General features: G+C 50.7%; 1 protein-coding gene across 1 annotated transcript in view; it reads left to right on the top strand.

Annotated features, from left to right (window-relative positions):
• Nucleotides 1–5,735: 5,735 nt before the first annotated feature.
• The window catches only part of ANO2 (anoctamin 2), a 342,786-nt gene continuing 334,609 nt past the window's right edge, over nt 5,736–13,912 (top strand). Inside the window, exons 1-3 of the mRNA XM_055395798.2 lie at nt 5,736–5,763; nt 10,049–10,233; nt 11,307–11,633. Of these exons, the coding sequence (XP_055251773.2) occupies nt 5,754–5,763; nt 10,049–10,233; nt 11,307–11,633 (522 nt within the window). The 5' untranslated portion in view covers nt 5,736–5,753. The remainder of the gene's footprint in view (nt 5,764–10,048; nt 10,234–11,306; nt 11,634–13,912) is intronic.

Here is a 13,912-nt window from a genome sequence, read left to right on the forward strand (position 1 = left end):
GGGTGAAGGAGAGGGCATCCCTGTTCCTACCCTTGAGATTGGTGACCCCGGGTGAACCTGGAGGGGGCCTCGCCGAGCGGATCCCTGTCTGCTGGCTAGACAGGCAGACATAATTTAGTCTATGATCCCTGACATGAAAGCCCTTTGTTCAGCCCAAGACCGCTCAGTCCTGGGGCTCCAAGCTCAGGGGTCCCTCGCTTGTCTGTGGAGCAATGGGTGCCCCCGGATGCTGGGGCACCCAGACCAGCAACTTCTCACCCTCCGATGGCTCTCACCCTCTGAAGGCAAGGGACACCTGAGCAGTTTCCTGGACACTCATGTCCTATCAAGGAGAAAAGAGGTAGGACAAGAGTCAGGGGATTGGTGCAGCGGCTTTTTGCTGATGAATTACCAATTCCAATCTCTTTATCTTCTCCTTGTTACAAGTCAGGGGGTGTTTAGCACATCTGAATGGATCAGCAAACAACTGAGGTATAATTCAGAAACAGTCTGCTGAGGACAGAGGTTCAGGGTCACCCCTACAACTTGACTTTAGCCTCTTGGAGCATCCTCACAATTTCAGAAAGTCTCCCCCGGCCCTTATCCACTCCAGGAAGGGCATTTACACCGTGGGAAGCACAGACGTGTCTTTCCTCGGGAGCTTATTTAAGAGGAAAAGCAAATCGAGGCAGCATTTAGGAGAGCAGGGCATGACCCTTCTGCATCTTCAGGTGATTCTGAATACACACGTGCGTTTGGTGGGGCTGACCCTGCCTAGAAGGGGATTCTGTTTGGAGTCTTGTTTCCAGTGGTTCATGAGAGAGGCGTGGAGTGTCAGGGGCCAGGGAAGGTGCTCACTTCACTGGCATGAACAGTGGGCACAGGGGACTGGAAGGCAGGTGTGAGTCTGGGACTGCGTGAGCACATGTGGAGAGATACTCCAGGACCGTGTGAATGCTGGTCAAGGGCAGAAGCTCCTGCCGAGTAAGGTTAAATCTTAGCCCCAAAGGCCGGTGGCAGGTGAGGGAGGATCTTAGACAAGAGGGGGCTCCTCCAAAGGGTGACAGGACAACTTGTCTGGGCTTTGCTCTTGGGAACGGACATCAGAGGCCTGCCCCAGCTGCTTGGCATCCAGGGCCCAATCGCCCCTTCACTGTGACCTGCCACGCATCATCATTTTGGGAGCCAGGAACCTAAGCAGATCCTTTCTGGGCACCTATGCTGCTCTCTGAGTTGCTTCTAGGTGGGTCCTGGCCCCTCTGCTGGCTGACGGGGGAGGCTGTGTGAGCAGGGAGGATGGGTTCCAAACACCAGCCTCAGGCTCTGTCTGGCAAAGTTGCTCTGCCCCTTCTCTGCCCACTTCCACTGTGGGGCAGGACTGGGGTTGGGGGCCGGAGACACTGAGGGCTATAGTGGAGCTTGTGTTTCATTTTCTCTAATGAGGACCTGATTTCCTGTTAATCCACCCATCTCATGGACCCTTCAGCTGGCTGAGAGCAGCCTGGTGTTCCTAGAGCACACGAGGAACAGAAACTTGACCACTGGAGATGAGAATCTGGCCTCTAGCTACAAAGTAGAATCCATCCATATTTGTGATCAGGTTGCTGGGGAGGAGGAGTTTGAAAAAAGATTGTCTTCAAAGAAGACAGTCATGTGGACACCTGGAGAATGATCAAGCAATGGCATGCATGTGTGCTAAGTTGCTTCAGTCGTGTCCGACTCTTTGAGACCTTATGGATCATAACCTGCCAGGCTCTGCTGTCCATGGGATTCTTTGGGCAAGAATACTGGAGTGAGTTGCCATGCCTTCCTCCAGGAAATCTTGCTGACCCAGGATTGAACCCGTGTCTCCTGTGGCTCCTGCATTGCAGGCAGATTCTTTATTGCTGAGCCACCAGGGAAGCCCTCAATCAACAGCAGTAGAGACGAAAGACCCTGGGGCAGCAATGTGCTTGGACTGTCCAAAAAGTTAGGGGGGAAACCCGGTGCCTGGAGGTTGAGGGAGAGGGTGAGCCAGATCACATGGAGTCTTGGGGCTCAGGCTGTTTGTTTTTGACGTTCAAAGAGAAAAGGAAGACGTATTTAGACACCGTGCATACAGATACCGTGCTTCACTTCCCAACAGCCTTGGGGTCAATATGAAATCCATGTCATTGAAGAGGAGCCTGAGGTTCAGAGAGGTTAGGAAATACCCCTGTTACATTGGGTTCGCCAGTGAATCATTAGTGAAGGATAAAGTTGGAATTCCAACTCACTTCCCTACTACCTCACCTTATTGCTCTCATTCTGTTCTTCAGAAGCCATCAGAAGGAAGTGTAGATGTTGGCAAGGAAGGGGTGGGTGGAAGTGTGGGTGGGAGTGGGGCCTTTAGGGAGATATTCATTTTGCAAGGTTGATAGGTGATGCTGTGGTCATATTCCAGGCAAGGCTTGCCTTGACACGACTTCTAGTCTGGAGTCGTCAGGGTTAGTTTATTTAGTGGGATCAAACCTAAGAAGGCCAGTTGTCATCACTGAACTCCTATGACAACGTGCCACTGTGGTTCACGCTGGGAACATGCTTTAGTGAGCACAGGTTGCCTGAATTCCATGCTGATGGTTTACAGGCTGACCCACTGCCTGCAGAGAACTTGCCCAGTGTCTGATGGATTCTGGTAATCCCAGCTCACGATCACCTCTATGGATCTGCACACCACGCACCTGTGGGGGCAGTGCACACCAGTTCAGAGCACAGTTGTGGAGCCAGTGCTCAGCGCTGGAGCTACAAGGATCAACAGGGCATGCACACGCTGGACCGTCAGGACCTTACATTCTCTACTCTTGGTGCCCTAAGGTCACCACTCCGCTCATTGCTGGACATGAAAAGGAGGCGGCGGGGTCAAGAACAGGCTTGTTCAGACCACACCAATGAAATTAACCACATCCATACTTCATAGTCTCCCTGGTGGCTCAGACTGTAAAGAATCCGCCTGCAATGCAGAAGACCTGGGTTCGATCCCTGGGTTGGGAAGATCCCCTGGCGAAGGGAATGGCAACCCACTCCAGTATTCTTGCCTGGGAAATCCCACTGAAAGAGGAGCCTGGCAAGCTACAGTCCACGGGTTCGCACAGAATTGGACATGACTGAAGCAAATAATATGTTCACACTTCATAGTATTAATACATTTCAAGATGTACTAGAAATCTTTCTTTGGCTCCTATGGACAGCCCTGCCCTCCCTCCAGAAACTCTAAGCAAATAATTTATAAGTCCATCTGGCTGACAGTTCTCCATCTATGTTAACTTGTGCTGAAACTACAAAAAGATGACAATTCTTTCAAGGAGCTGGGTGAGATCCTCCCCTCACTGTGTAGCAAACACAAATATAAAGCATGCCACCCTTGGATCTTCTCCTTTAAAAAAAAATGTTTCCTTTTATTTTGTAGAGTCTTTTTATTTATTCTATGCTCCCGACCAGGCACCGAACCTGTGCCCTGTGCGATGGGAATTCACAGTCTTAACCACTGGACCCCCAGGGCAGTCCCACCCTCATATTTTCTGACTGGGTCACTGGTTTCTAGAAAAATGGGAAAACTCACACTTTTCTAGCAATCACTGATGCCTGTTATTCATCATAAACTAATTAAAAATAGCTTTAAGAATTTAAAAGTAATGATGCGTGCCTGTTGAAAATAATTAAATAGAAAAAAATACCGGCTTTTAATATTTTGGTAACGATTCTTGACCCTAACTCCTTTTTAATTCATTTTTATTTTTTTCCTATATCAGTAACTACTTCTATTTCTTATTTATTAACCTTCAAACAAAGTACAAGAAAGGACCCTAGACACCATAAAACTTAAGGGAAAATGAGCAAATGCCAAAGAATGAAAGATTGGGAACATATTATTTTATCAGCCAAACCTAAATAAGAATGCGTACTGTAATTGAGCAAAAACTTACCTATGAACCTCCTGACAGGCAGATCAGAAAAGAGATAATAAGTTACGTGGGTCCCATTGCCTAAGAAAATGAGACTAGTTCATCAACATTAAACTTTAAGAAGAATGTCACAGTGGTATTTGTGTGACATATAAGACATTGCCCAGCATAATGAGCTGTAGTTTCATTAGTAGCTTTTTAGAAAGGGTATTATTTTTCATGTGGGCGTTTATTTTATTGTGTCTGTCTTTTTTAAAAAGAGGTGTTTCTGTTTTATACATTTCTGGTCCATGCTACTTTATTATACTGAGAAAAATGCTCAGACCATTAGATAACCAACCTCTAACTTGAAACATGGTGGCCTATGGGCGTCCCAGGTGGCTCAGTGGTAAAGAATCCACATGCCAGTGCAGGAGATGCAGGTTTGATCCCAGGGTCGGGAAGATCCCCTGGAATAGGAAATGGCAACCCACTCCAGTATTCTTGCCTGGAAAATCCCATGGACAGAGGAGCCTGGCGGGCTGCAGTCCGTATGGTCGCAAAGGGCTGGACATGACGGAGTGACTGAGCACCGACGCACAATGGCTTGTAGCATATAAAAATGTACTGGCTGATAGTCCACTTGACTGATGACTCACAGTCTCTTTTCCTTGCCTTTGTAAGAGAGGAATACAAGACTCTCCCATCAGGAGCAATTCTTATCCAAGTGCCTCTCTGTTGTCACTTCCCTTCATCGTGAAGAACATCCTTTAGCATTTCTTTTTTAAATCAGTTTTTTATTTTATATTGGAGTGGAGTTATTTATGATGCTGTATTAGTTTCAGAACAGCAAAGTGATTCGGTTATACATGCACGTATACCCATTCTTTTCATTCCCTAAAATGCGGTTCTGCTGGTGACAAATCCTCTCAATTTTTTTACCCTCCCAAAGCTCCAAAATTCCACACCACAAAGCACAGAAGAGACGACTGGCCAGAAATCCCTCTATGCTCTTCTTTTCTGCATCTCACTTTTGTATCCACTCTTTCCCTGAGTGCCTGCTATGTGCCAGGCAGCAGTGAGGGCCAAAGATGATATCCAGTCCCTACCTCTGAGTCTCTCTCCCCATCTCGGGTGTGCAGGCATGAGGGAGTTAAGCTGTCTGTCAGGCTGTGGGAAGTTTGAACAAGGCTCATAGTACGAGTATGGATGGTGTCTCTGTGGGCTGAATTACTGCCCATGTAAGTGAGCGTTAGTCCTTTAGTCGTGTCCAACTCTTTGTGACCTCATGGATTATCGCCCACCAGATTCCTCTGTCCATGGAATTCTCCAGACAAGAATACTGGAGTGTGTTGCCATTTCTTCCTTCAGGGATTGAACCTGGGTCTCCTGAATTGCAGACAGATTCTTTAACGTCTGAACCACCAGGGAAGCCCTAGTAAGTGAAGTTATTTATTATTATCCACATTGATAGTGGAGGGCACCTTATGCTTAGCTAGTTGCTCTAATGAAAAGACTAAAAAATAAGGAGTAAAGCATAACAAGAGTGTACTCCTTGCTAAAGAGATAGGGCTGGGTGAGTGAACAAGTTGGTAGGGTGACTCTTTTCTCAAAAGCTTTTCAGGGGCCCGGGATGATGGGGGCTCAGCCAACTTCATCTGTGACTTCCGAGGTGGCCCCAAGGGTTGCCACTCCAGTTATCAGGGAGCAGGGAAAGAGCACGCAGGAGCAGTCATGGAAGGTTTTGATGGGTCAGACCTAGAAATAGCACATAACACTCTGCTCGCATTCCTCTGGCTGGAATTCAGTCTCGTGGCCACATCAGGGAGGCTCGGAAATATGGTCTAGCTGTGTGTTCAGGGAGAAGCGGAGAACATGGATTTTGGTAAGCAGCTTGTAGTCTCTTTCACGAAGTGAAGTGTTAGTTGCTCAGTCGTGTCCGACTCTTTGCGACCCCATGGACTGTAGCCCACCAGGCTCTTCTGTCCATGGAATTCTCCAGGCAAGAATACTGGAGTGGGTTGCCATTTCCTCCACCAGGGGATCTTCCTGACCTGGGGATCGAACCTGGGTCTCCTTCATTGCAGGCGGATTCTTTACTGTCTGAGCCACCAGGGAAGCCCAAGTCTCTGTCATAGGGGCCTATCAAAAATGGTAAGTTTTCTGTGATATAGTACCCTTGTTATATATTAAAGTTACAGATTTAGACCATTTGTACCCCCAAGTAGACTCTGAGATCTTCAAGTTTCAGCCTCCAGGACAGGACAAGGTGTGTGGTAAATGATTATTAAATGGTTTTGAATGTGTGAATGAATGGTGAGCTGGGGTGACAGTAGCTAGCCAACAGATTCGAATGCTTCTTCTTGTCTTCTTTTCATTTTTGAAGCATAGTTGATGTACCGTGTTGTGTTAATTTCAGATGCACAGCAAAGGGATTCATTTATATGTATACATACCTGTTCTTTTTTGTATTCTTTTCCGTTGTGGTTTATCACAGAATATTGAACACAGCTCCCTGTGCTCTACCGTGGGACCACGTTGTTTATTTTATATATAGCAGCATGCATCTGCTAATCCCGAACTGATAATTCATCCTTCCCCACCCCATTTCCCTTTTGGTAACCCTCAGTTTGTTTTCTACGTCTGTGTGTCTGTTTCTATCCTCCTGACCCGGGGATCAAACCCATGTCTCCGTGTCTTTTGCATTGCAGGGAGAGTCTTTACCTGCTGAGCCACCTGGGAAGCCCATTTTGTAGATAAGCTCGTTTGTCTCATTTCTAAAGATTCTACATATAAGTGATATCATATGATATTTGTCTTTCTTTGTCTGATTTACTTCACTTAGTATGGTAATCTCTAGGTCCATCCGTGCTGCTGCTGCTGACATTGTTTCAGTCTTTGTTATGACTGGGTGATATTCTGTTGCACAAATACATACGTACATGAATGCATGCTCAGTCGCTTCAGTCATGTCTGGCTCTTTGCGACCATTTGGACTGTAGCTCTCCAAGCTCCTCTATCCATGGGATTCTCCAGGCAAGAATACTGGAGTGGGTGATCACCTCTAGGTGATCTTCCCAACCCAGGGATTGAACCCGAGTCTCATGTGTCTCCTGAATGGGCAAGTGGGTTCTTTACCACTGATCCAGCTGGGAAGCATTACTCACTAGATCACTGGTTTATTATGGAAGGATAGGATACAACTCAGGAAGAGCCAGATGAGTGAGATGCAGAGGACAAGATATGTGGAAGGACCTGGAATCCCGTGCCCTCTGGATGTGCTGTTCTTCCCACATCTCCACATGTTCATCAACCTGGAAGCTCAGTGAACTGCATCCTTTTGGGGGCTTCGTTATGGGGGCATGACTGATTATAATACATCCTTTTGGGGCACTTCATTACATAGGCACAATTGATTAAGTTTCCAGCCACCGATGGTGACTAAGCTCAATCTTCAGCCTCACATCCTCCTAGGAGGAGGGGGGAGAAAGGGGAGGGGAGACTGCAAGGTCCACCCTCTCATCACAAGGTTAGTTCCCCTAGCAACCAGGCCCCATTCTTAGGTTAGTGGGAAGCTTCTCAAAAGTCACCTCGTTAACATAACAAAAGACACCTTGATTGCTCTCCACACTTAGGAAATTCTGAGTGTTTTAGGAGCTCTGTAGCAGGTACAGAACAAAGGCCAAATTATCTGTTTTTACAATAAATCACAATATCACACCCCCAGAGTCCAGGAGAGTGACTAAGCCACAAATACCCAGGGATCTCCTGTTCAAGGCCATTTGTGCTAACAGCCAAGTGAACGGTGTAAGAAGGGAAATAAAAATGGAGTTGGTATTGCAAAGAGAGCTCTGTGTGTGTGTGCTAGTTAGTTGCTCAGCTGTGTCCAACTTTTTGCGACCCCATGGACTGTAGCCTGCAAGGCTCTTCTGTCCATGGGATTCTCCAGGCAAGAATACTGTAGTGGGTTGCCATTTTCTCCTCCAGGGAATCTTCCCCACCCAGAGATTGAACTTGCATTTCAGGCAGATTCCTTATTGTCTGAGCCACCAGGGAAGCCCAAGAGAGCTTCTAAAATGCCGTTATTTCCTGGAATGTCTTTCTGGAACTGGAACGGCTGAACTACATGCTGTTCTCTAATTGCTGGTTATGGGAGAAGGCGGGCATGAAAGCAGGACCCCAGGCAGCGGTGATCCATATACCAGAGGGCCAGCAGAGGGAGTGGCCAGGTTGGCCAGTGGGGCCCTGGAGGCCAGCCTCAAAGCCCCAGTGGCTTCTTTAGGAGATGGTGGCTCCCAGACAGTGGTGTGACTAAAGCTTTGGGCTGCCTCTTGATCTGAGCTACCAGGGTCACTGGTGTGAATTCATTCCTTGAATCCTGTCAAGGAGGGATGGACCTTGAGTGAGCATCCGCTCTATCACCTGCCCAGGTACTCATCAGGATGGCCTCCGGTTGTTTAGACATACATGGAGGTTTTCAGGGTGTGTTTAGACACACACTCTGGGGTGCACAGTCTTGCTCTCAGTTCTGATCTGGGCAGAAACGCACAAGGGGAGAGGGATGAGCAAGACTGGGAACTGAGGACAGAAGCCCCTCCCCTGATACCCTAAACTGGAGGCCCGCATCGCCCCACCAGCATGCATACCCTCTCCTGCCCCTCGGTGTTCTGTCTTCTGCCTTCCAGATGCTTCAAGACTCAGATTCAGGCTTATCACCCTTCCTGAAACTACTTTGACTTTCCACCTTTCTGGTTCCCTCAATGTAGGCCAGAGCCCACAGTCTAGAAACAAGTTATGGAATCTTTACTTGCTGGCTGTAACTGTGTTTCCTGCACATCATCAGCATCTTCACAAAGTGATGATATTGATACATTTCTCAAGCGCAGGGACCCAAGTTCCAGTCCTCCCGAAATTGCCCAGCAGAGAGCTGGACACGTGTACGGGGCTGCTCCTCAACCCAGGAACTGACCGGAAGCTCTAAGACTGGGAAGAGCTGCCTCTGGTCCATTCATTGGTTCATTCAGCAGGTGCTAAGGGCTAGGCTGTGGTTTAGTTGTTAACTTGTCTGTTAAGTTTAGCATTTAATGTTTAACTCTGTCCGTCCGTTTAGTCTTTAAGTCCGACTCTTGCGACCCCATGGGCTGTAGCCTGCCAGGCTCCTCTGGCCATAGGATTTTCCAGGCAAGAATACTGGAGTAGGTTGTCATTTTTGTCTCCAGGGGATCTTCCTGACCCAGGGAATGAGTCCAGGTATCCTGCACTGTAGGCAGATTCTTTACAGATTGAGCTGCCGGCTGGATGTATAAGGTGTGATTTCTGCTCATAGAAGTTTAAAATGAAAAGAACAAGAACAATGATCATAGCGACCTTTTACTGCGTACCTGCAGGCTAATGACTGTCCTGGTGCTTTGTATGTGTGTCTCTCATTCTCGTTTTCACTACAATCCTGCAAGTTTGGGGGAGTCTCCTCCTTTTACAGTTGAAGGAGCAGGCTCAGAGACCTCAGAGTCGGTTCAGGGCAGGGCCAAGGTGTCATCCCGGCTGCCCTGAAAGGCTGCTCTGGGGTGTGGGGGGAGGGAGAGACTGGGCCGCTCTGAGGCCATGGGGTGGGGCAGCAGGGGTGTGGAGACCTCTCAAGGGCCCTGGAGGTGGCCCTGGGGTCAGAGGTCATCCCTGCCCCGAGCCCACTGTTGGTCTGTCGCGCTCTCTTCTTCAGGGGTGTGGGGGCTGCCAGGGTGCCCCCTTCTCTTGCTGCCCTGGGAGGGACCCTTAAGACTAAATCTTTGGCGTTAATTCAGGGTCTCTCTCCAGCAGTGCCCCACCCACCCTGCCTCCAGGCAGCTGCCCTCCTCGTGTCTGGGAACCATGATAGATTATGACAGAAGGACCTACTGCTGGTGGCTCTAGGCTCCGTGTGTGTGTGTGTGTGTGTGTGTGTGTGTGTGTGTGATGGGAACACCCCACCCCCTCCCCTATGGCCAATGTGAGCCTGGCTAACTAAGCCTATGAGGACTGGCTGGTGGGGGCGGCGGGCAGCTGTGGGGAGGTGTGGTTGTGTTCTTAGGGCTGCCCTGGGGTCCCTGGCTCAGCGCCTCAGCTGCTCTGGGCCCTGTGTCCATGCTCTTCCATCCCCTGAAGCTGCTGTCCCTCTGTGTCCTTGTCTTTCACAGACATCCCCCTGCTCCCTGGCTCCCCACGCCGGCTGAGCCCGCGGGCAGTGGTCAGAGGGGGTCAGGGCCCCAGACACGGACAGCAATGCCTCCAGGTGCCGGGTCCCCCAGCCCAGCATCTGCAGGGCAGTGTCCCCCAAGGTTCCGGCCAGGCGCCCGGCGGAGGGAGCCCCCCCAACAGCTCTGTGAGTACTGTGGCGTGTGGATGGGCGGGCCTGTGGGGTGCCCTCCACTTGGGGGCACGGGGTGTGTGTTGTGGGTTTGTGTGTGGGGACAGGGTTTCTGTTAGGCTCCCTTCATCTCCGGTCTCTCCAAGATGGGATGGCACACTGTCCCAATAGCACTGGGTCCTCTGGTCAGAGGAGGATGGGGAAGGCAGAGGTATAAGAGGCCCGGTGGCCCCGCCCCTTGGCCTGCAGGCTCCCCGGCCCTCCCCAGACCTCGGCTGGGGCGCCTCTGAGGCTCTCCCCGTGCCTGGCGCTTCATCTGGTTGCCCAGGTGACCTCCCAGGTGGCTGCGGAGGCAGCTGGGTATCAAACTAGTAATAAACAGGGAAACACCCAAAGCGGGAGGCAGGTCCCTCCCCCGGCTCCACCTAGTTCTTTCTCCTCCTCTTCTCAAAGACGGGAGTGGACCGCAGCCTCTCTGGCAGGGTCCTCGCCAGTGGCTGGGGAGGACGGAGAGCGAGCGGAGGAGGATGTGGCGCTGTGAGGCGCAGAGTGGACAGTGACTCCCCCGTGGGGTGGGAGTGGGAGGGCCAGGCGGCTAGAAATCGGCCTTTGTTCCAATGGATCCAGAGAGCCTGCCGGTGAGTACGGCGTTTGCAGGCAGGCCTGCAGCTCTGCGAGGAGGTAGGGGTGCCGTGGTGCATGCGGGGGTCCGTGCGTGTCAGAGCGCGTGGGTGACGCAGGTATGCACATGTGCGGTGTGAGGCTGAGTGCTCGACTTGTGCGCCTGTGCTGAAATGGGGCTTGGCGCGCGGAGGGAGGCGGGCGGTGGGATGCGCGGGGTTCGCACTGCATGTGCGTCTGTGTGCATGAGCGTGCGTGTGTGCTGCATCTGTGGGCCGGGGCTAGACCCGGGCTGGGGCGGAGGAGTGAGGCCGTGGCCGGTGAACTCGGGCCTCTCTCTCCTTTCGCGGTGCGCGCCTGGCCTCCTTGTCCCCCTCCCGGGTCCCGGAGCGCCAGGTCAGCCTCCTGTGCCTCTCGCCCCTCCCTTACCGGACGTCGCCTCTCCGCGTCCCCTATTCTCCGGCCAGGTCATCAACAACTACTTGGAGGCCAGCGAGCCGGTGTCCTCGGAGGCCCGCGTGAGCCGCATGCACTTCCATGACAACCAGAGGAAGGTGGACTACGTGCTCGCCTACCACTACCGGAAACGCGGGGCGCACCCCGGCCACGGCTCCCCGGGCCACTCGCTGGCTATCGTCTCCAATGGCGAGACGGGCAAGGACCCCCAGGCGGGGGCTCCCGGAGACATCGAGCTGGGGCCGCTCGACGCCCTGGAGGAGGAGAGGAAGGAGCAGCGAGAGGAGTTTGAGCACAACCTGATGGAGGCTGGGCTGGAGCTGGAGAAGGACTTGGAGGTGAGGCTGGGCAGGTGGCCGAGGGTCTGGGGTGTGATAGCTGTGCCGGGCCGGGTTCCTGGCCATCAGGCCATGTGCAGGAAGCCTTTGGCTCTGTTCTGGCGTCTGGCTTGCTGTTTTTTTTCTTCTGGTGGGCAAACCAGATTTTCTTGCTCAAGGACTTGAGGAAGAGTTCTGGGATCCCAGGTGCTGGTGGGGCCAGTGGTGCTGGTGGTGGGCGCCCATCTGGAAGTTGGCTTAGAGATAAAGACAGACGTTAGAGATAGAAGGCAAGGCTTTTCTTCCTGGCTAGCCATCCTGTGGCCTTTGTAATGCTTTCCTTGGAATGAAGACCTGATTTGCCTGTTGTGCTTTGGATTGAAGTTTCTGTCTAGGAGACTTAAATTATTAAGAAAAGTCCTTGCCTGGGACTGCCAGGGAGTTGGTTATTTGGGAATGGAACATCAGACACATTTTATCAACTTGTAAGCTGTGTTCTGACCTCTGATCAGATAAATCCATTTATCTACATTCGTCTCTCTGTCCTTCCATTCACCCTTTCATCCTTCCATCCATCCGTTCATCCTTCCATCCTTCCATCCATCCATCCTTCCATCCATTTCTTCACTCTCTTCTCCATCCATTTGTTTATATCACACGATCCTTTAAAGATGACTGGCCCTTACCATCCCTTCCAAACTCACCTCCTACCCCTCTCAGTGTCCGGTGCTGGCTCCAGCCCGCTGGCCTGTTCTCGGTTCTGTCTTCTTCACTCTTACCTCAAGGCCTTTGCATGGATTGTCATCTCTGCTTCTGCCTCCCTTCCTCTAGACCTGCGCATGCTCAGCCCCTCACTTCAGACCTCTGCTTGAATATTACCTCCTTCCAGACATCTCCCCTGTCTTAGATAAAGTACCCCCACCCCTACCATTCTGTACCTTGACTCTGCTTCACTTTTCTTCATCACACTTAGCACTTGAAATAGCATGGTAGATTTATTTTTTATCTCTGCCCCTCCCAGCTCCATGCAGGCAGGGGTCTTGTTTGGTTCACTGCTGTATCTCGAGCACCTTGGACAGAGTCTGGCATATATGGGAGCTTAACTAGCGTTAGTTGAATAAATGACTTCCCCCAAGTCTCAGTGCAAATAGACACTCTGCAGGATTGTAGTTTTACGTGCCCCATTGTTGGACAGGCCAATGAAAACATCTAGCACTGTGTCTAGTACACAGTAGGTGCTCAGTAAATACTCATGATTATAGAAAAGGATGTCATCTTGAAGGATGGGGTGACATTCTCATCAGATACCTGTTTTGTAAGTTTCACATTAATGCCATCCCCAAAGGGGAAGGGACATCCCCAGAGGCCATCCATTCATTTTGCTGTCCCCAGGCAGGGTGGCATATGACCCGGCTCTGACCTTGGCTGTGCTGACCTGCCCTGCTTATCCACACTCTTAAATCAGGAGCTCCTTTTCGTGTTTTTCTTTGCACTAATATAGGGCCAGTGTGCTCTTTTAAGGCCTCTTGGGGCTCCCCTGCTGTGGGGCATGCTGACTTTCACCTTTGGAAACCCAGAGCTTGCTTAGTGCTTTTGACTGGGATCTGGTTGGAAGGTTTCTCGAGGCATGTTTTGAGAGCTGTGCAAGGAGCTCTTGGCGTCACCACTGTGGGAGGCTGCACCTTCACTGTGTGTCAGGGAGTCAGGGAGGCTCAGGCAGCGGAGGCCTGGGCCTTGTGCCCCTGCTGAGTTGGGAGACAGCAACCTGCCCCAGAGGTGGACTCTGGAGTCTGAACACAGATGTCCACATCCCAGGCCTGGCATCTGTCAGCCTCATGACCTTGGGCAAGTGGCTTGATCCTTTGGAATCCCAGTTTCTTTGTATGTAGAAAGGGAATAACACTACAGTCTTCACTGGGTTGTGGTGAAGGGGAAACCTGACAACTAGAAATATCTGAAGGGGAAACAAGTCAGTGTTAACTGCTGTTGTTATTATTGAGAGTTGCCAGATCTAGCAAATAAAGATTCAAAACAGCTAGTTAAATTTGAATTCAGATTAACAACAAATAATTATTTTTTAACAGAAGTGTGTCCCATGCAATATTGAGGATGTTTGTTGTGTCTAATTGCTAAGGTGTGTCTGACTCTTTTGCGACCCTGTGGACAGAGGCCCACCAGGCTCCTCTGTCCATGGGATTTCCCAGGCTGGAATACTGGAGTGGATTGCCATTTCTTTCTTCAGGGGCTCTGCCTAATCCAGGGATCGAGCCTGTGTCTCCTGCATTGGCCGGCAGGTTCTT

This window comes from Moschus berezovskii, chromosome 6 (assembly GCF_049115385.1).
Source record: "Moschus berezovskii isolate FMDL1 chromosome 6, NW_MosBer_1.0, whole genome shotgun sequence".
Lineage (NCBI taxonomy): Eukaryota > Metazoa > Chordata > Mammalia > Artiodactyla > Moschidae > Moschus > Moschus berezovskii.